Source organism: Phocoena sinus, chromosome 13 (assembly GCF_008692025.1).
Source record: "Phocoena sinus isolate mPhoSin1 chromosome 13, mPhoSin1.pri, whole genome shotgun sequence".
NCBI classification, from domain to species: domain Eukaryota; kingdom Metazoa; phylum Chordata; class Mammalia; order Artiodactyla; family Phocoenidae; genus Phocoena; species Phocoena sinus.
In genome coordinates this window covers 19,273,571-19,293,991 of record NC_045775.1, presented here as the reverse complement: position 1 = coordinate 19,293,991, position 20,421 = coordinate 19,273,571, and the positions used below count along the sequence as shown (strand labels likewise).

The window sequence follows — 20,421 nt, the reverse complement described above, 5'->3', positions numbered from 1 at the left end:
ACTGCGCCAAAAAAAAAAAAAAAAGCATGTCCTGCCTCTTGGTGTGAACCAGTGACACCTTGGGCCTCCAACAGCTCCCCCCAAAACCACCCTGATCTGTATCACTAGCTCTGGCAGGAAAGCTCCACAAGAAGGGCAAAGGGGACAGAAAAGCAGGCATACAAGTTGCCAAGCAAGGCGACCTGTGGCTGACCTCCTAGGAGAGGGAGCACAAAGGTTACAGAGGGGCGGGCCAGGCAAACCCCACCCCCCCCCCAACCGGTACACAGGCTGGAAGGGGCAGAAGAGCGCTGGGAGCCTGTGGACGGGGACCCTGCGTGGGTAGCACCAGGCCCCTCGGCCCAGGTTCACTCTCTAAGCCGACACTCTCGGTTCTCCCTCTACAGGTGGTGGAAGAAACTCAAGTCATCCTTCGAGAGTACGGCTTCCGCTTTGTGAGGAGAGGGCCCATCTTTGTGAAAGGGAAGGGGGAGCTGCTAACCTTCTTCTTGAAGGGGCGAGAGAAGCCTGCCACGTTCCCTAATGGCTCCTCGGTTACACTGCCCCACCAGGTAGTAGACAACTCCTGAATGGCCTCGAGACCCACGAGAGTCCACACGGGAGGGAGAGTTTATTTTCTGGAATCAAAGGCAGGCCTTGGGAAAGGACAAGTGACCAAGTCCCAGCATTCCCAAGCTGTTGAGGCGCACACTCACGTAGATGTTAGGTTTAAATCTCCTCAAGCCTTCATTTGTTTATGGACGTGTGAGCTCTGAGGGTGGCCATACTATTCCTTGGTGTGCCTGTAGTGCCTGTAGCTTCCCCAGAGAGTAGGGCTCTTAGGCATAGTACTGGAGTAACCTTCCAGAGCCCTAGTTTCGACCAGCCCTCCTCCCCCAGAGAGGCCGTGGCCACTGTGAGCAGGAATGTACCAGAGGCAGAACAAGGCTGCTGCCTTTGGGCCTGGCTGGGAGCACAGGGTGGGCAGCTCTGTTTACAGCAGGGCTGGCAGCTGCTCTGTCCCCAGCTAGAACTTGGAAGCAGTGCTTTTCACTCTGAAGACCTGCTTGCCTCTGTGGTCCGAGTTACGTGACGGGCCTCGTCCTGATAATCTTGAAAGGTTCTTCTGGAACCCCAGTCAGTCACCTTAGTCATGAGAGCAGAAAGTGCAATATTTCCTTTTACCTGGTGGGAGGGAGGGAGGGAAAGGGACTTTATTTCTGAAAGAAAAATATATAAACAGATCTTCTACATTTATATTTTTAACTTTCTGTTAAAAAACACTTTCCGATATTGCCTTGCCTTTTGAGCTCTTGCTACAGTCGCGTTTGCTACTGCTTTAAAAGCGAATTTACAGGTATTGATAAAGAACAAGACTTTTATTAAAAGCTTTATTCAGCTTGAATGCGATCATTGGGAAAATTCTGTTAACAGCCCTCACCTGAGAAGTGCTTTGCTGCCTCCCACACTGGTCCTCACCATGTGCCTGGAAGGCAAGAGCTTAAACTAGGACCTTGCCCTGTTCTTAAGCTGCTTCTTTCTAAATGGTGGTCCAAGCTGGCTTGACCATTCCCCTGTGCTCCTCCCAGAGTTAGCTGGGGCTGCCACACCTGCAGGTTGCTGCGTGGCCATCAGGTCTTGGCCTTGGGCAGTACAGGTGGTAATGACTCCTATTTGTGACTGGGGGGGTGGGGCGGGAAACGGGACAGGAATTAAAATAGCACGATGACAGGTTTTTACATCCGAGCACTAGCCCTGCGTATACTCCCAAGCCAAGGAACAAAAAGCACCAGCAGAGCAGAGGCCATGGTTACAAGAAGTGGTACCCTAACTGGACGAGGAGATGAGGAAGATACATGTACAGCCAGGGCCTGGAGCTTGCAGGAGAGGGAAGAGATAAAGGAGAGGGATCCGCTTCCCTCTGCAGTGATCAAACTTTGAGGAGACTTCTGATCATGCTTTTTTACCGCTGAGCTTAATACATTCTGTGCTCTACTAACATGTTCTAGGAAACGACGTGAGATACATGGAACCCTGATTATTTTATCCATAGTACTTTCTCATGCCATATTCTTTGTAAAGCAGTGACCTAGAATATTCCATTCCAAACCAAAGATTAAACACACTTCCCTTCTTAACTATATGATTCATGTCATATCATGAACCTAGAGTGTTCTAAGAACTTTCTTTTCAAAAGTCACAGATAAGGAAAGAAAGTAAGGCAAAATTACTTGAAGGTATCATAAAAGCTAGAAATACTCTTCAATTGTATGGTACATACTCCCTTTTTCACAAAATGCCCTCTATTACCCCCACAGACCACTCTGATTTTTAGCTAAAATGTATGATCAAATCAATCTCTCAAGAGAAGAGATACTCTTGAGCATTGTAACAAGTGACCAGGCAATCACGGAGAACTGTCTGAAAATGCCAGTGTCTACAGACTCAAACTTGTCCCTAACCATGCTGGTGAGGTGGGTGTCTGTTCTCATTGCAAGGACGGTCCCCAGGCAAGGAGTCTGAGCCTTTCAACAGTTTTCAGTTCCCAGGACCTTGCTTGCAACTGTGGTCAGTACTAGTTTACTCACTTCTGATGTGTTCCCAATGAAAATAATATTCTAGGAGACCAGGCTCATATCCAGCTTGTCTCCTTTTCTTGCAAATGAAGTAAACACTTGATGTAGGGGCTTTGTAAAAAACAGATCTTCATGGGCTGCTCGCTGTTCTTCCTGTGTGGTGGATAATGCATCCGTCCCTAGAAAAAGATAGAACCTATCAATCTCATTTAGTGCAACTGTAGGAATCAGAACTTGGATCACTAATATTCTGGACCCATCTAACTTTTTTTTTAATTTGGTCTGGAGCTGAGAGAGGCTTGCCCCTTACTGGTCCAATGAAAGTTTGAGACCAGAAACTCTGCCCAGAGAAATCAAAAGCCTATGATGTGAAACCTGTGGCAGCTTCAAAATTTCTTCCTCGTAAAAACATTTTATCCTTTTTCTCATTATCGCCCATGTACTATGGTACACTTAACGAAAACAAAGTCATAGCAAATGTCTCAGCCATCCCTGAAAAATTCTCATTTAGAGAAGTCTCTGGAGAGCTAAGTATATGCTGACTTGTCATGTCTACTTGGTTTCACAGTGAAACGAGTCTTGGCTCTCTCCACCACAGTGACCCTATGACACAGCCTCATTAGCTGTCTAAGAGGGGTCTCCAATGAAAACAAATCATAAGCTGAAAGAACTCTAGCGGAGTTGGATGGAGCAAAGGAGAAAGGAAAACTAGGATAATTGTGTTTACTACTTACAAAGAGGAGAGGAAAATTTGGTAGAAACAAGGAAGATATTCTTGGTATCTGTCTTCATATTTTTCTGTTCATAGTACATAAACAGAAGAAAGTGTCTGGAGGCCCAACTGATGTAGTCTATTTCACCTTGTCTCAATCAACCTGAGTAACCCAGGCATATTACAGTTTCTTCCTGGAGGTATCCTTCCTCTTACCTTGATAAGTAACAGTGACATCAGTTGGAAGAGTTGTCGTGAGGTCCTTATATAGCAGTCTAGCACAAAATGGGAAGAACTGGCCTTCCGGCTCCGCTTTGTAAGTAAATGACAGCAAGTTGCACAGTGAGTTTCTCTGCAAAGGCCCAGCCAGAAAGGCTTCAAAGTCACTCTGATGGGGGTGAGGATCAAAAGAGACACAAAGTATATGACAATTACAACTCCAAAGGCAGTGAGTGGTTATGACGCTTCAAACATGTCTACCAAAAACAGGGCCTATTAATTAAATCTCAGCAATAAATGAAGGACAGAGAAAGGCCTGAAAAAAGGACAAATGACAGAGATTTATAAGATAATTAAGAACTGGTAGCAGCCTAGAGTCTAAGTAAATGGCCAGGGGCTGGGGATACAGGGGAGATACTATTTCTGCCAAGAACTGCATTAACACATATATATGGCTGAGGTGCTTCATGTCTACATTCACGTACCAATTTGTTTATCTGACAACCAGGCTACATATCAGTTTATCTGACAACCAGGAGCTTCAGAGTCATTCCAAAAGCGTAAAGAGGTATAAGAGTCACTTATTTTAAGAGTCACTTATTCCCTATTTGCATTCATTTCCTACCTTTTTTTTCCCTTTTTACCTCAACCCTAAGCTCAACTGCAACCCTAAATAGAAGGTAAGCCAGAGCTTAGGCAAAGATGGAGAGTATTCCTCTGTGGTATTTCAAGAAACCATTATTCTGCTTTGCACCTATACCCAAGGTTCAGCAAGACACCCGGCACATAGTAGGTACTCTATAAATTCCTGTTGAATTAAAAGTATAGCAACTGTACCCTACCACTTTGTGAGGCAAAGGAAGGGTCAAGTTCAAAAGCTTGAGAATCACCATTCATGAGTGAATAATCCCTTAACTGGTATCCATGCTTCAACATCATCCAGAGTTTCAAGAGAAGAGAAGGTGGAAAATAGCTTGTATATTAATAAGAAACAAGCATTAGAAGGACAGTGGTCAAACTTCCGGCTCAGAGTTATGAAACATTTGAAAGTACAAAAAAAGAACATGTCCCTTTTTTTCCTTTTAAGCTCATCTGGGCTCACAAAATGCTTTATAAGATCGCAGATACCTGAAGTCGATCTGCCTGGTACTTCCTCCCAGAGTAAGCATTCAGGTACTCGCAGAGAGTGAACAGGAAGTGCTGAATATTAGTCTGTAAGTATTTTGCAGATATCTCCTCCAGGGGAATGAAGACTGGAATCGAATGGTGATGTATCTGAAGTGGTTTCCGCATGACAAGGTCCACAAAATAGGAATCCAGCAGATTCCCCTCAAAAGCAGTGCTGATGCAGACACAGACTCCTCGGCTGGTCAGTTTCCCACTGATCCCTGAGACAAGTAAGACGATACCTTAAGAGATGTCAGGCAAAGGCAGAATCCTATTCACCTGTGCATCCCAGTCCCCTCAGCACTGCCTAGTTACATACATCATGGGCTCAAAGTCTCGTTGAATGAATGACAACAGACTCTTTCTTCTCACTGACTCTGGCTCACTTTGAGTTGATAAAACCACAGAAGAATGGTGGGAAAGAAAGAGCATCCTAAATATTAAATTACTGAGGAAGAGATTTTGAACTTTTCAGTTTACCTATGCTTCTTTTTTCCTGAGTGTCAAATAATTATGGTAGTCCCCACGTCTTCCCACAGTCCTCTTATGATACAGATAATAGGTAAATAAATCCTCATTTTAATGGTGAAACAGAGACTTGAGGGGTTCAAACTATTTGACCAGTGGCATAAAGCAAGCCAGCAGTAAAGGAAGTTCTAGCACACCATCTAGCACATGTCAAACTGCGAAAAATGAACAGTCTAAGCCAGCCACCAGTCAACCTGCTGCTGCACAAAGAGGCCAATCCTGTAGGTCAAGTTGCCCATGAATAGCATGGCAGCTTTGTGTGTGTATGTCGAAGGGGGCAAAAGTCAATGTTCATGAAGTAAGTCCAGGACTTACAATACATCTTGCAAACTAACTCACTAGAGACAAGAGACCCAGACTGAAACAGGTCAGAAAAAAACTGTACCTGTAAAACGATATGCCTGCAGAATGGCTTTCACGTTTTCCCGTTTTCTCTTCAAACTTTCTTGCTCAGTAATCTCTAATGTTTGGTCGGGTTCTACATTGGTAGTAGATGCTTTAACCTGCGAGATATGTAGCAGATCAGACTGGGTACAAAGGGGCATAATAGAAATCCCATGCCCTCACCTACCTGGAAAAAATTTAAATGCACAATATTTTTTTATTATATAATCGATCAAGAAATGCTACATAGCCACCTGGTGCTATGAATTAACAGCAGAGGAAGAATCTTGTGGGTTACAGTGCTAGGAATCAGAAGTAGAAATTGTGCTGGCCTGGACAACAATAAACTTGGTTGGCATGGAGAATACTGTGAGAGGAGAAAGAAAAGGATGTCAGGAAAGTCTAGGAAGCAAAAACAGCTGCGAAGAGGCAAGGCTGGGAAAGTTGGTTTGGGTCAGACTGTGCAGGTTTTCAAGTGCCAGGATGAGAAATACTGACTCTAAGCCACACGCTGCGAGATACGGCCCAGTAGGAGGTATTGGACTAACTCTCCCTCTGAGACAACTACACAAGCTGGATCAAATACCAAAGAGGAATAAGCAATCATGCAAGTAAACAAACAGAAAATGGCCCGAAGGCACTGGAGAATCACCAAAATAGCCAGATTGAAGACTAAAGATAAATGCTCTGAAGTTAGCTGGGATTTCCTGAGGTTTTCCCCCCCAGAGCGTTTGCTGATTTTAATCACAAGGCATACAGGCCAAGTAGAAAGCTGCAGGCTAAATTTTGTAGCAGTCTCACCATGCCAGGGAAACAAAAACTGGAAATCAAGGTTACCAGAGCAGCCTTCCTGTGGGTCAAACTATAGAAAAGGGAACCCAACATTCTGCATACAACTTGCCCTCCAGGCACTTGCCAAATCCTAAACTGCCTATGTGTGACTGGGTACTTAGAAACCAAAACAGAAAGAAGCTCCTGAAAGTTAAAAAGCTAAGCAGAGATTCTGGAGATCAGGGCCTGCCAAAGAAGGGGGATCTTGACAGATCTGTTCCCAACACACCCAAGCTTTCAAGTGAGGTCCCCCCGCCCCCCACCAAAGGACTACACCCTAGGAGTAAGGGCAAACCAGAAACAGACTACTTCAAGGATTAAGGTGATAATGCCCATATGCTATCTGCCTGTCAGAAAAAAAATGAAATTCTTTCTGGAGGAAGAAGACATAGTTCAGAATCCCTATATTTTTTCATATGACACCCATCACTGAAAAAAAAAAAAGCATATCAGGGAAGAGGAACAGACCTCTGAAAACCAGGAGAAAAAAGAAGACAACAGAAGCAGATCCAAAGGGATTCAGCTATTTGAGTTATTAGGCATAGTCATTAAAATAGATTAAAAGATGAAGAACTCACACGAAGGGGCTGGAATCTATTAAAGTCAGATGAAAATCCTAAATCCAAAAAATACAATAACCAAAATCAGGAATTCAACAGGTTTAAAAGCTGACTGGACACACAGAAAAAGTAGAAAATAGGTATATTTTCTTATCTAGATTAAAGATACAAGACATAGGTCACAATAAAAACAAAACAAAAACTCCACACTTGGGAGCCCCAGAAATAAAGGAAAGAATGAGGCAGATGCATTATTTGAAAGATGCTGGCCAAATTTTCCAAATAAATGAAAAACAGCAAGTAATTAATTTAAGAAGTGCTACAAACACCAAGCTGGATGAAGAAAGAAAACCAATCCTAGCCACATTATGATATAAAACTGCTAAAACCCAAAGACAGAACCATGAAGCAGCCAAAGGGCAAAAGACACACTATATGCAAACAATAAGGCTAACATCTGACAGAAACTATGGAACTAGAAGACAATGGAAAAATATGTTTAAAGTATAAAAGAAAATAAATTCCAATCTATAATTCTATACCGAGCAAAAATACCCCTTTAAACATGAAAAATATAGTGAAATATGGCATTTTCAGACAAACAAAAATAGAGAATTTATTTCCAACAAATTTACACTGAAAGTAGTACCAAAAGGAACTACTTACACTGAAGGAAAATAATCCCAGATGAAAATCTGGAAATGCAGCAAGTAATAAAGAGCACTGAAAAAGGTAAATATATATATATAACTCTAAAGGCACAGTGACTATACAAACAAAAGTGTTTCATACAGTTTTAAGTATATGTAGAATTAACATATGACAATAATAACATGAAAGGCTGCATGTGTGGGAGAGAAAAAGATGGTAGAAGGTTCTGTAATTATCCAGAAAGTGGTACAAGTACTAATCTAAAGTATATTCTAGTAAGAAAAAAAGCATGTTTTGTGGAGGATAACCACAAAAAGAATGCTAAAAGCATGTATAATTAGAGAAGTGAAATAATAAAAAAAGATCAATCCAAAAGGTGGAAAGAAAGGACAAAAGAGAAACAAAGAACAAATAAGATCATAAATAATAACATGGTAGACTGAGATCCAGATATGTTAGTAATCATATTAAAAGTTCATGGACTAAATACTTTAATTAAAAGACAAAGACTGCCAGGCTGGATTAAAAATGTCTAACTATATGCTATTGATACTTACAAGAACAAGAGCTGTTGTAGTGATACTGATATTTGACAAAGTTGACTTTAAGAAGTTTAACTAAAAGAAAAGGGAACATTTCATAATGATAAAAGTTAAGTCAACCAGGAAGATATAACAATCCTAAATTTGTTTGTACCTACTATACAGCAAAATGGAACGAAAGGGAAAAAAATGTACAAATCCACAATTACAGCAGATTTCAACACATTTATCCCAGTAACTGATAAACAAGTTGACAAGTAAATTGGTGAGGATATAAAATATCTGAACATCATGCTGACCATATTTGGTCTATTTGATAGAGAGAATACAGTACCCCAAAATGCAAAACCCACATTTAATGCACTTGGAACATTTATCAAAACTGACCACATGCTGGGTCATGTTCTTTGATCACAATGGAATTAAGCTATAAATCAGTAACTAAAAAAATTACTAACAAATCCCCCAATTTTTGGAAATTAAGCAATATATTTCTAAAACAAACCTACGGGAAAAAGATATTACAATGGAAATCAAAAATATTTTGAATTGAAATAATGAAAACATGATATACCAAAACTTGTGGGATATAGCTAAAGCCATGTGCTATGAACTGAATGTTTGTGTCCCTCAAACTTCAGAAACCTAACCTAAAGCCCAATGTGATGGTATTTGGAGGTGGGGCCCGTGGGAGGTGATTAGGTCATGATGGGGGAGCCCTCATAAATGGGATTAGTGCCGTTATAAAAGAGATGCCAAAGAGCTAGCATGCCTCTTCCGGCATGTGAGGTTACAGTAAGACCACAATCAAAGAGGTAGTTAAGTCCTCAGACACTGAATTTGCTGGTGCCATGATCCTGGACTTCCCAGCATCTAAAACTGTAAAAAATAAATATTTGTTGCATATAAGTCATCCAGTTTATGGCACTTTTGTTATTGTGGCCCATATGGACTAAGATTCTACGCTTAGAGGGAAATTTATAACCTTAAACACATACAGGAGAAAAAAAGACTTATAAAACAATAAGTGTTCATCCCAAGAAGCTAGAAGATACGCCATGTACACTGACTGGAAGACACAATACTATAAAGATTTCAGTCCTCTCCAAATCAATATATAGATTCAGTGCAATTCCAATCAAAGCTACAGGAGGTTTCTTTTTGGAAATTGACAGCTGATTCCCAAATTTATGCGAAATTCGAGGGGCCAACAATAGCCAAGATAATTCTGAAGAAGACCTAAACTATAGGTATCAAAACTTTCAGTAATCAACCTCTGGTACTAGCACAAAGACAAACAGACCAATGGCACAGAACAGAACTCAGAAGCGGGCCCACAGTGGACCCAAAGACCCACTGCAATACAGTGGGAAAAGAGTGGTCTTCAAGAAGTAGTACTGGATGAACTGGATATCCATATGGAAAAAAAAAAAAGAAGTATGACCTCTATTTCACACCATACACAAAAATCAATTTCAGAGGGACTGTAATTCTGAAAATAAAAAGTAAAATAAAGCTTTTAGAAAATAACACAGAATATCTTCATGTTCTTAAAGTTAGGCAAAGATTAAAAGGAAATAAGAACGGTAAGCATAAAGTTAGATTCCTCAATCAAACTTCATTAAAATGAAGACTTTCTTCTCATCACATTGTTAGAGAGTGAAAAGGGAAGCCAGTCTTTAAAAGAAGATCTGGGGCTTCCCTGGTGGCGCAGTGGTTGAGAGTCCGCCTGCCAATGCAGGGGACACGGGTTCGTGACCCGGTCCGGGAAGATCCCACATGCCGCGGAGCGGCTGGGCCCGTGAGCCATGGCCGCTGAGCCTGCGCGTCCGAAGCCTATGCTCCGCAACGGGAGAGGCCACGACAGTGAGAGGCCCGCGTACGGCAAAAAAAAAAAAAAACAAAAAAAAAACCATAAAAGATCTGGAATACAGATACACAACAAATTAACTCATATCCAAAATGTGTAAAGAATTCTACAATTTAATAGATATACAGCCCAATAAAAATTCTGCAAAAGTCTTAAGAAGTTCACAAGAGAAGATTTTCAAGTGTCCAAACAGGTACTTAAAACCATCAGTTATATAGGCGAACGCGAATTAATCCACAATGATTTACTCCCACACTCTAGAATGAAAAATTTCTAAAACTGACAACACCAAGTATCAGTAAAGATGCAGAACAATGGAAACCTTATACACTGTTGCTGGGAATGTAAGATTGGTACAATAACTTTCAAATACTGTTCGACAGTATTTACTAAAGATAATCTGCATACCCTGTGACCCAGCAATTCAACAGAAAAGTATATATTTTATATCAAAAGACAGGAACAACAATGTTCACAGCAGCATTATTCTTAACAGCCCCAAAGTGAAACAATCCAGATAACTCAAATGTCACCAGTAAGTACAGTAAGTAAAAAAATTGTGGGATATTTCTTAAACGGAATAAATATATAGCAATATAAAAGAGTGACCACAGCATGCACCAATATGGATGAACCTCACAGAGATAACATTCAGCAAAATCAGCCCGACATAACAGAGTTTATACTTTTTAAATTTATGTAAAGCTCCATAACAAGTAAAACCAATGTATAGTAACAGAAACCAGAATAGCAGTTACCTTGAGGGAAATGACTAGGAGGATTTAAGAGGGAGACTTCTGGGGTACTGGTAGTAGTCTACACTTTGATCTGTGTGGTACTTACCAGGGTGTGTTCGTTCTGTAAAAGGATCTTCAGATTTGTGCACAACATATATACACATATGTGTGTATGTGTATACATATATATATATATTTTTTACTTTAATAAAAAAGGAAGGGGGTTGGAAGAGAATGGAGGAAAGGGGGAAAAGGAAGAGAGGGAGGGAAGACAAGAAAAAGAAGGCTGACCTTAACCCAGAAGGAATGAATAATTACTGACACTTTGAGCAAGGAAACTTGTAATTTAATGAAAAATGTAGTGTTTTATGAAGATTTTCTTGGCTGTGCAGAATTTATCAGAGAAGTATAAATACCAGAAGAAAACAAACTAGCAGACTGCTGCAATAATCCCGCCATCTAAATCACCTGGTAAATATTTAGGACCCATGTGGATAATACGTGCTCTACAGCAGGGGGTGGGGGAGGGGCACAAAGACAATCTAAAGAAGAATTTGACAGGTTTTACTAACTGAACCTGGGCTAGAGAGAAAGCTGAAAAGAGGGAAAAGTCAAAGTTTACTGTGAGGTTTCAGGTTGGGTTATAGAAAGATGGTGCTAATGACAAAAGTACCAATGACCCAAGTCTGGCTGAGATTAAGGTAACAGGCTCATGTCTATGAGGGCAGGTTTAAGAGATTATTATGAAGAATTCGCCTGGCCCATCAGTAATGCCTGCCAGCTGTTAGCTGCTATTGACATTAGCCGACTCCACAGGTTTGATCACTTGAGGGATCAAGAACTGAAATCATCCAGTAAGACCACAGGTAAAACGTATTACACAAATTTGCTAATTCCCAGATCATGTTTGTTTTTTACACTCTAGGAAAGCCTGCCAACGTCGATCACCCTTCTACTCACACTAGCTTGATGTTGTTTCACTTCAGCCCTCAGCTTATCTCGCAGACGTCTCAGTTCATGAATCCTGGTTCCAAGAGCACTTTCCTCTGCCTGTGCGCTCTGTGGCTCTTCCATTTTTTTACGGGATCTGCTCACTTGAGTCTCTAGTCTTTCCAAGTGAGCTAAAACACCTGAGGGAAGTAAAAAGGGAATTTCACAAGAAGCTAAGGATTTCTAACCCCAGGAACAGGAAGCACTTCAGGGAAGAACAGAGGGTGACCCTTTTTCCAGAACTCTGTGGTCAGCTAAACTGGAGACGTTGCCAACAATTTATAAAACAGGAGGAGCTGACAACAGAAGTCAATGATCAGCAACCTCTTAGGCCGAACACTGACCTACAAGCAGTCCCTGACCAAGACTGTTCAAAAAGGGCATCATCTGAAAATGGCTAATCTCAGTTATCTATGATAATAGTGACCCAGAGGAAAACAGGGTCACCAAATTCAGACTCTCAGAAATTGTTTTTTTTAATGCAGAATTGTTTTTTTTGGTTTTACACATGTTTTCCCAAAGTGCTAATGCATAACTGGATTTAGACATCCACAGAGGCTTAAATAAGTACTCTGAAAAGTATTAGGAGCATAGGACTATAAAGGCACACACTGAAAGGAACCGTCCACCAATATTACTGGGTATCAGACAGGAAAACAAGCTCACCAACAGATAGAAATTCAGAGGCAATCTCAGATCCGAGGAGACTAACTAAAGACCAATATAGTAAAGGTCACAGTTTCATAATGCTAATCAACTCTAGCAGTGAAGCATCTGTGAACATTTCCTACATATTAAGACACTTGTGGGGCTTCCTTGGTGGCACAGTGGTTAAAGAACCCGCCTGCTAATGCAGGGGACACAGGTTCAAGCCCTGGTCCGGTAAGATCCCACATGCCGCGGAGCAACTAAGCCCGTGCGCCACAACTACCGAGCCCACGTGCCACAACTACTGAAGCCCACGCACCTAGAGCCCGTGCTCCACAACAAGCCACCGCAATGAGAAGCCCGCGCACTGTAACTGGAGAACGCCCGCGTGCAGCAACGAAAACCCAACACAGCCAAAACTAAATAAAATAAATGTATTTAAAAAAGAGACACTTGTGCTAGATCCTTTACTTGCAAAGCATGTAAAGAATTAAAGCATTTATTTAATGTTTCCTATGCATTAGGCATGTGCTAAATGCTTCACTTGAAAAGCATTAAAAGAATTACTTATCTAATTTCCACAGCCACCACCACAATGCTATTATTCATCTCCATTTTCCAGATGAAAACACTGAGGCAGAGAAAAGTAAAATAACTTGCCCAAGGCCACAGTATTTATAATGGCAGAGCCAGGACTCCAACCCAGGTCTGACCAATACCAGTCACTGCCTCTTCCACGGGAGTAATGCATAAATGGCTCCCCCCAAATCCTGGGAAGAGTAAAGAAAGCTCATTGGCTAGAACTGTAGCTCTGAATATGAACGCATACTAGGAATGCAACCTATTGGTCTAGAAAGGGGTAAGAGCCTAGAATATGTGAAGTAATTTTTCCTGCTCCAATGATCTTAGCTGCCTGTCCCTTTAAGTCTTCAATGTTAGTTCCTTTCACCATCCTGCTCCCAAACAGGACAGGTCACACATCGGTTAGAGGAGGGAAGGGCTTTCAACCTGCGCGTTGTTTGGGCAGCAGGAGTAAGGGGGGAAAGGCGACCCTTTGAATACCTCCTCTGGACTCGCCGTCTTGACTTAGAGTATTCGCCAGCTCCATCTCCTCAGATTTCCAAGAGCCTTGCTAGAAAGCTGTCCAAGCACCAGTAATAGGGCTGTCCTTGGAGACAAAATAAAATGGCAAGAACCGATTCATATTCAGACAAACCTAGAGAGCAGGCACACGCAACGCTGGTACGCACCCGTGCGCCCCGGACACCCCAAGTGTCGTCGCTAGGACTCCCCTCCCCTGACCCGCCCGGTCCGCTCCCCGGGTCCGAGTCGGCGGTGTCCACGTCTACCTCCCCGCCCCTGCGCGCTCCTAAGACGCCGCGCCTCTGGTTCCTCCGGGCTTCCTTGCACACGGAAGGAGCTGTAAGAATGCCGCTCAGCCTTCCACCCCGTCACGGGTCCCGACCGCCACTAGGTCTTACTTTCCCTTACCTCCTCTCCTCTGGCTGTTCCCGCTTGCCTTCAAATCCAAGCCAACCAGTCCCAGCGTGCTTTGCACTCCCAACGTTCAAAAACATGGCAGCACTCAGGGCCCCTCCCTGATCCCGGCATGCATCGGAGGATAGGCCTGGCCTTTAAGTTGTGCGGGAAGATGGCGGCCGCTGGCGCAGAGCCGCAGATCCTGGTACAGTACCTGGTGTTACGAAAGGATCTATCACAGGCGCCGTTTTCCTGGCCAGCGGGCGCATTGGTAGCACAGGCTTGTCACGCTGCCACCGCGGCCTTGCACATTCACCGGGACCACCCGCACACGGCCGCTTACCTCCGGGAGCTGGGGCGCATGCGCAAGGTGGTCCTCGAGGTGAGGCCCGGGCGGAGGGGGAAGGGCCTTGAGGATATCGAGACCGGAAGAGGGTGTGGTCTTGAGTCGGAGGGCCTAACTTCATGGAGTGGGTGTGGCATTAGTGGGGAGGGGTGTTTGACTTACAAGTTTCGGTAAGGTTTCTGGGGCTTGAGCTATTGCCCAGGGAGCCTTACCTTGACTGGGCGGGGCCTGACGGTGTGACGAGTGGACATCGGGCCCGTTATAAGTGCTTCCCGCACCCCTTCGGTCTTACCTGCGTCCCTCTTAAACAGATGCCTGTTTAAGAGGCGGAGGCTGGTGGAGCGACACCCGCCTTTCTACCTGTGCACTGCGCCGGCCTTTTAATGGCTGCGCAGAAAAGTACTGTCCTTAACCCTCTTCGCAAAACCGATCCAGAAGGGTAAGGACGCGGGGTTCCTTATTGCAAGTGAAGTCAAACTGGAGCATTTACCTGGTTCTGACGCCAAATTATTTGAAAATAAATGTGAACCCTAGTATAATTTGAACCTAGCATCAGACGTAAGGTTCTTTTTACAGATAGCCAAACAGATCTTACCCTTACCTTCTGTCAATTCTGCCTCTAGAAATGTATCCTAAGAAAATAGCAAGATGCACCCAAAGAGCGTTGTACAAGGATAGGAGCATTTTATAATAGTAAAACAAAGTGGAAATCACTAAATTTCCAGTACGATGAATTGTCTAAACTTATGCCCTTATAATGGATTATTACGAAACTAGCATAAATCATGTTTTTGGAGCATATTTACCTGGCATGGAAGAGTGCTCATGATGCGATTCTAATTGAACTATATATTCTACATACAAAGTGATCCAGATTTTGAAAGTAAGAACTAAGAAAATATATCCAAATATTAAGTAGTGAGTGGGTAGTGGAATTTTGGTTATTTTGTAATGCTTCTCTTTTTTTTTTTAGTTTCCTACATTAAGCACACATTTTATAATGAAAAAAATATTGCTTTCATTTTAAAGCAATTTTCTTCTCATAAAATTTATTTATTTTAATAAATAAACCTGAGGTGGAGGGGTTGGGTAATTCCTTCCTGGCCAGCTGGCAAAAGCAGATCATTTTTCAAGAGAAAAATTGCTGTTGGGTAATGAAACATTAAACTGTAACCTGTAGTAAAATGTCTTGAGAATCTGTAAGTAGGCAGAAAAGAAACAGGTTTTTCCTTTAGATTCCTTTTATAGGATTTTATAGGAAGGCTTCAAGAAATCATGTAGTTCAGACATCCCCCACTCCCTTGCTTTCAGGCAGATAAAATATTTACCCCTTTTCTCAGATGAGATATCTGAAGCCCACAGAGTTTAAGTGACTCCTCTGAATTTAAAAGACATCTCATGATTCTGTTGTTAGCTATGACTCAAGAAAGGGACGTAGGAGTCACCACTAATTAAATAAAGGTGGTGCTGTAGCCATAAAGACCAATAAAATATAAGACAGTGCCAAAATTAACTCCATTTACTGGGTGCTTTGTGTCAGGCACAGATCTGAGCCTGATTTCATTGAATCTCACTACTACTAGGAAGCATTATCGTCCCATTTTACAACAGGGACACAAAGGTTCAGCTAAGTCACATAACTTATCAAAGAGCACACAAATCAGTAAGTGGTAGAGCAAGGGTTTGGACTCACTCTAACTTGTACTGTGCTGCTCCTGGTGCTGAAGAAGGAGGGAGGGGAAGTTAATGCATTCTTCTTCAGCATGCCCAAAGGACTCAGCAGATTAAGAGTGGCAATCCCAGCATCCTCTAATTTGATTAAGACAAACCTCTAGTTATCTTAGTGGCTTCTGCCTTCATAGGCAAAAAAATATACCTTATGCAACATAACACACTAAGTATCTTTATTTTCTGAGTGATAGCTATGCTATTTCCTGTAATGGGATTCAGCATGGGTGATAAAGATGATGAGAAACAGTTTCAGAAGGACACTAGAGAATAGTTTGCCCACGCTTGAGTTAAAAACTGGGAACTATCCTGGCAGAAAGAAAATCCTTCTAGGTTTGTGTGGACTAGGGTGGAAGTAGGAGGGAGGTGGAGGTGATGTGATTTTAGAAATCCTTCCAGTAGTCAGCTCTTAAAGTCAGAGCTGACTGAGGGATTAGGGATGCTGTTTAGGCACCAGAACTAGAAAATGTGTAGAGCATAATTACTGACAATGCATTCCCACCCCCACTCCCACCCCTTCAGAGAGTGAATGGCAAATGGAGCAATGAAGCTGTTGTTTCTAGAGACATGCTCTACAGTTCCTTCTTTGGTAGAGCTGTTCCTCCAGTTTCAGTTAAGAGGAGCCCCCCTCCATACTTTTTTTTTTTCCTTTGCCTTTTGTCACTTACTAAATGGGCTTTTCAGTCTGTGTTCTGCTCCTTGTAGGCCCCAGATGAGACCACCTTAAAGTTGCTGGCAGAGACGCTGCAACAGAAGAACATTGACCACAAGCTGTGGGTGGAGCAGCCAGAGAACATCCCCACTTGCATTGCACTCCGTCCCTACCCCAAGGAAGAAGTGAACCAGTATTTAAAGAAGTTCCGATTGTTCAAATGACTGAAGTTATCGATTGCTTTGATATGTTTGAGTATCAGCTGGATCCAGAAACTGCACGCCGTCCATCCCTAAGCACCGTGTACTGTACTCCTTTCAGTGGCAATTCCCTTCCCTTTAAATTATGACAGTTTCTTGAGGGTCAAAACATGTTGATATGAAAGTTGTCATTAATAAGCACTTTTAATTATTTATAAGTTCAGATGGGGAAAGTAGGTGAGTAGCATTATCATCTATGGGTCATTGCTCAAATAGGAGATTTGGTTAGACTCCTATGTAGGGATCAAGGAAATACCCTTACTTTTTTGTTAGGAATAATAGAGTTCTTCCAGTTACCCAGGTTTAAAACTTTTCCTTTGAATTCCCTATTTCTTACTCACATCCAGGTATTGTAATCATTGAATCTTGGACACCATCAACTTTAAGATATACCATTATTTTACGTGTTGTTAAGAAAGAAGAAATGCTGCCAGTTAAGTTGAGACATGTAATTTCATTTCAAAGATGTTAAAATTTATTTGATTTAATAAAATATGTGAAGTGCTACATCTATTTTCTTATAGTTTCCAGTGCCACCACCCTGAATCAGGCTCTCATTTCGCTCACGAGTGTCCCACTGGTCTGCTCGCCTAGCGTATCCTGGTTACAAGGCAGCAAGTGTTCTGCCACCAGGTTCATATATTGATAGGATCACTGAGCACCCTTTTCAGTATAGGCTCCAACTTGCCCAGGAATAAAGTCAAGATTCCTTAGCTTAGCCCTCAGGCCCTCCACGTTTATATTTCCTACCTACCTTTTCAGGTGAATCTTCTATTCCCTGATCCAAACTTGATGTATCAATGAAGACTCCAGTTGCTGCCCTCTAGTCTCTGGCCTGGGAGTCGAATGTTAGTACTCTCCCCCTCCCTTTCCTGCCTCTGGACTGAAACTTTGTGGCTCAAGTGCTATCACTGTCACAAAGTCTTACGCAGCCAAAAATGATAGCTCCCTTCTCTGAACATCTATTATAACACTGTTGAGTGCTTAAATATTTCTATAAACATTTGGAGACACCTACTGAAATTGTCTGGACATCTGTGAAGCAAAGTTTATAAAGGGTCATTTGTTCAACAGATATCTGTTGCATGTCTACTGTGGCAGGCTGTACTAAGAGCTGAGGATACAAAGGTGAATAAAAGTTTTTGCCCTCAGGTAATGAAGAATCTAGTGAGAAGACAGATATATAGATATTAATACAGAGAGAAATGTACAAGGTAAAATGGGTACACTTCCCCCCACCCTCTACATACCAAGACTGCCAAGCTACTAGATAGGAAGATTTTCCTTTATAAGAGATGGTCACTTGAAACTAGGAGAGTTGATAGGGTCTCCCAGGGAGAATTGGTAGAGTGCTGAGGGCAGAACCAACCCCAGGAACCCAAGTGAACAGAGTCTCGGGTGTGGGGGGGAGAGCAATCAAGAGCAGCACAGAATTTCACTAAATAAGAAATGAAAACATTTAGCAATTGGGAATATGTTGATTAACTTGGTGAAAGCAGTTTAAATAGTATATGAGGTGGGAATCAGATTGGAACCTATCGACAAGAATGGGAGGGGAGGTAAGAGGTGGGGACTATTTTAAGAAGCTTGAATGGGAGGAGAGAGGACAATGGGGGCTGGAAAGGTGAATGCTGGGTCCCAAAGGGGAATTTTCTTAAGACGCTTGAGCAAGTTAATAGGTGAGAAGGAGGAGAAGGAGGAGACTGAAGTTACTAAATGGAATAACTGATAAAAGAAGTTCAGGAAAAAATGAGACGTGGTAGGGTCAAGGGCATAAGGAAGGACAGGCCTTGAATAGAGAGAGAGAGAGAAACCTTTTCTGAGACTAGAAGAAAAGAAGTGGGAAAAAGGTATGAATATACATGAGTTTATAGTGCAAGAAATACCTGTTGACTTAATTTTCTTCTACGCAGTGGGAAGCACATAGCCTTTCATAGCACTGAACAAACTTACTGAGCACTGTATTACATGGTATAACATAGTGGTTAAAGTTCAGACCCTGGTAGCAAACAGCCTGAGTCCAAATCCTGGCTCTCGCATATTTCAGCTGTGTGAACTTGGGCAAGTCACTTCACTCAAGTTCCCTGAGCCCCAGGACCTTCATCTGTACAACAGGGATTTACAGGAGTGCTATGTGGGTTAGATGTGTCAGTATGTACAAATCCCTTGGAACAATGCCAGGGCACTTGGTGCTAGAACCTGAGCATAAAAATATGACATGGCCCTTAAGGAGCTTTCCTTAAGGGAAAGCCATGAGTCACGTAAGCCAGTCTAATTCCTTTTCTGCTAGGGAGTGATGCCATCCACTCCCTGCTACTTCCATTCAAGACAATTAGGAAAACATTTCCAAATGACACTGTATTTTTTAAAATTCAAATTCTGCAGTTAAGACAGTGAGAAAGCCAGAGAGAGATGAGTGTCTACACAGCTGAGAAATAACACTCTAGTAAATCCCTAAAGCAGGGAGCACAAATTGCATAAATTTCTACCCAAGTGAGGAAAGGACAGGCACTCATGTGCTGACCCAAGTGAGAACAAGACAGTAGCAGGGAAGTGGCAGATTTTCTTATTAGAATCAGCTAAGCTCATTATCATCTGAACTAGATCAGCTGTTCTCAAAGCATAGTCCCTACATCAGCATCACTTGGGTACTTATTAGAAATATAAATTCTCAGGCCCTACCCCAGACCTACTGAATCGGAAACTCTGGTGTTGTCTAGAAGCAGCCTGGTCCCAGGAGGCAGGCAACCTAAAAAGTGTACGATGAATGTGTGTGATTTACAATCAACACATTAGGACAGTGTATGATGTGCTTACAGGAAGGAGTCAAGATGGAGAGGAAGAATCTGGCACGAAGTACACTATATCTGGCCTTGTATACCAAATTTACAAAAAAACGGATCCTCCAATGGAGCAAAGTCTGTGCTTCAAGACCTAGAACAGGTGACAAATCCTTGAGAAAGAGTCTCCTATGCTTAGCTAAGTTTCTTACATGTGAAAAACTATTTTATTATGAACAAAGTGCTTCCATATGTGTTAATCAATCCTGACAGTTTTGTGATGCAGGCAGTCTTGTCTCAAGGTTACTGATTCAGAAAGGCTTTGACTTGCCCAAGATCAAAGTCAGTGGCAGGACTGGGATTGAAAATCAGGTCTTTTGTCAGTCAATTTTCTCTTAACTTCTCATAGCTGGTTACTCATCTGATTTTCAGCCATCTAGATACTAGTTAGAGAGTGGTTTGAAAAGGGGTCACGAGGAGTTCAAGCGCTGGGAGGCTGTATCTTCCATTATAAATTGGTTAATTGACATTCTGGATTATAAATCAGTCTCCTGTGACTATGAGCTGTGTGACTCAATACTCTAGGGACCAATTATAAGTGGATGAGCTGACAAAATTGAGCTTCTGAACTTGTAAAGCCGAGGATCAACACCTAGGTCATTGCTTCTCATGGGGCTGGCAGAATGCAGAGGGCTCCCCTAGAGGGCCATGTTAAAGTCTCATTTTATTGTTGTTTAAACAACATATCTTCCCCACAGATTCTGAGATGCCATTCTATGGGT

At 42.3% G+C, this 20,421-nt stretch overlaps 3 protein-coding genes across 5 annotated transcripts in view; 2 read left to right on the top strand and 1 right to left on the bottom strand.

Moving 5' to 3' along the window:
• ADCY3 (adenylate cyclase 3) overlaps positions 1-11,818 on the top strand; it is a 92,209-nt gene extending 80,391 nt beyond the window's left edge. For 2 of the 3 annotated variants that reach the window (XM_032652637.1, XM_032652636.1), the window contains exons 22-23: positions 387-551; positions 11,682-11,818. In XM_032652637.1, the coding sequence (XP_032508528.1) occupies positions 387-551; positions 11,682-11,726 (210 nt within the window). In that variant the 3' untranslated portion in view covers positions 11,727-11,818. Of the gene's footprint in view, positions 1-386; positions 1,330-11,681 lie in introns of those variants that run through there. The other variant, XM_032652638.1, reaches the window with a different exon arrangement.
• On the bottom strand, positions 594-14,027 carry CENPO (centromere protein O). Its single transcript, XM_032652639.1, has 8 exons — positions 13,886-14,027; positions 13,457-13,562; positions 11,717-11,886; positions 5,567-5,684; positions 4,615-4,874; positions 3,484-3,655; positions 2,568-2,734; positions 594-1,164 (listed from the first exon to the last, which is right to left on the bottom strand). The coding sequence occupies exons 2-7, from the start codon at positions 13,500-13,502 to the stop codon at positions 2,598-2,600; spliced, it is 903 nt and encodes a 300-aa protein (XP_032508530.1). The 5' UTR covers positions 13,503-13,562; positions 13,886-14,027; the 3' UTR covers positions 594-1,164; positions 2,568-2,597.
• On the top strand, positions 13,971-17,366 carry PTRHD1 (peptidyl-tRNA hydrolase domain containing 1). The gene is made up of 2 exons (XM_032652640.1): positions 13,971-14,255; positions 16,653-17,366. Exons 1-2 carry the CDS (start codon positions 14,004-14,006, stop codon positions 16,821-16,823), a joined length of 423 nt encoding a protein of 140 aa, XP_032508531.1. The 5' UTR covers positions 13,971-14,003; the 3' UTR covers positions 16,824-17,366.
• The last annotated feature ends 3,055 nt before the right edge of the window (positions 17,367-20,421 follow it).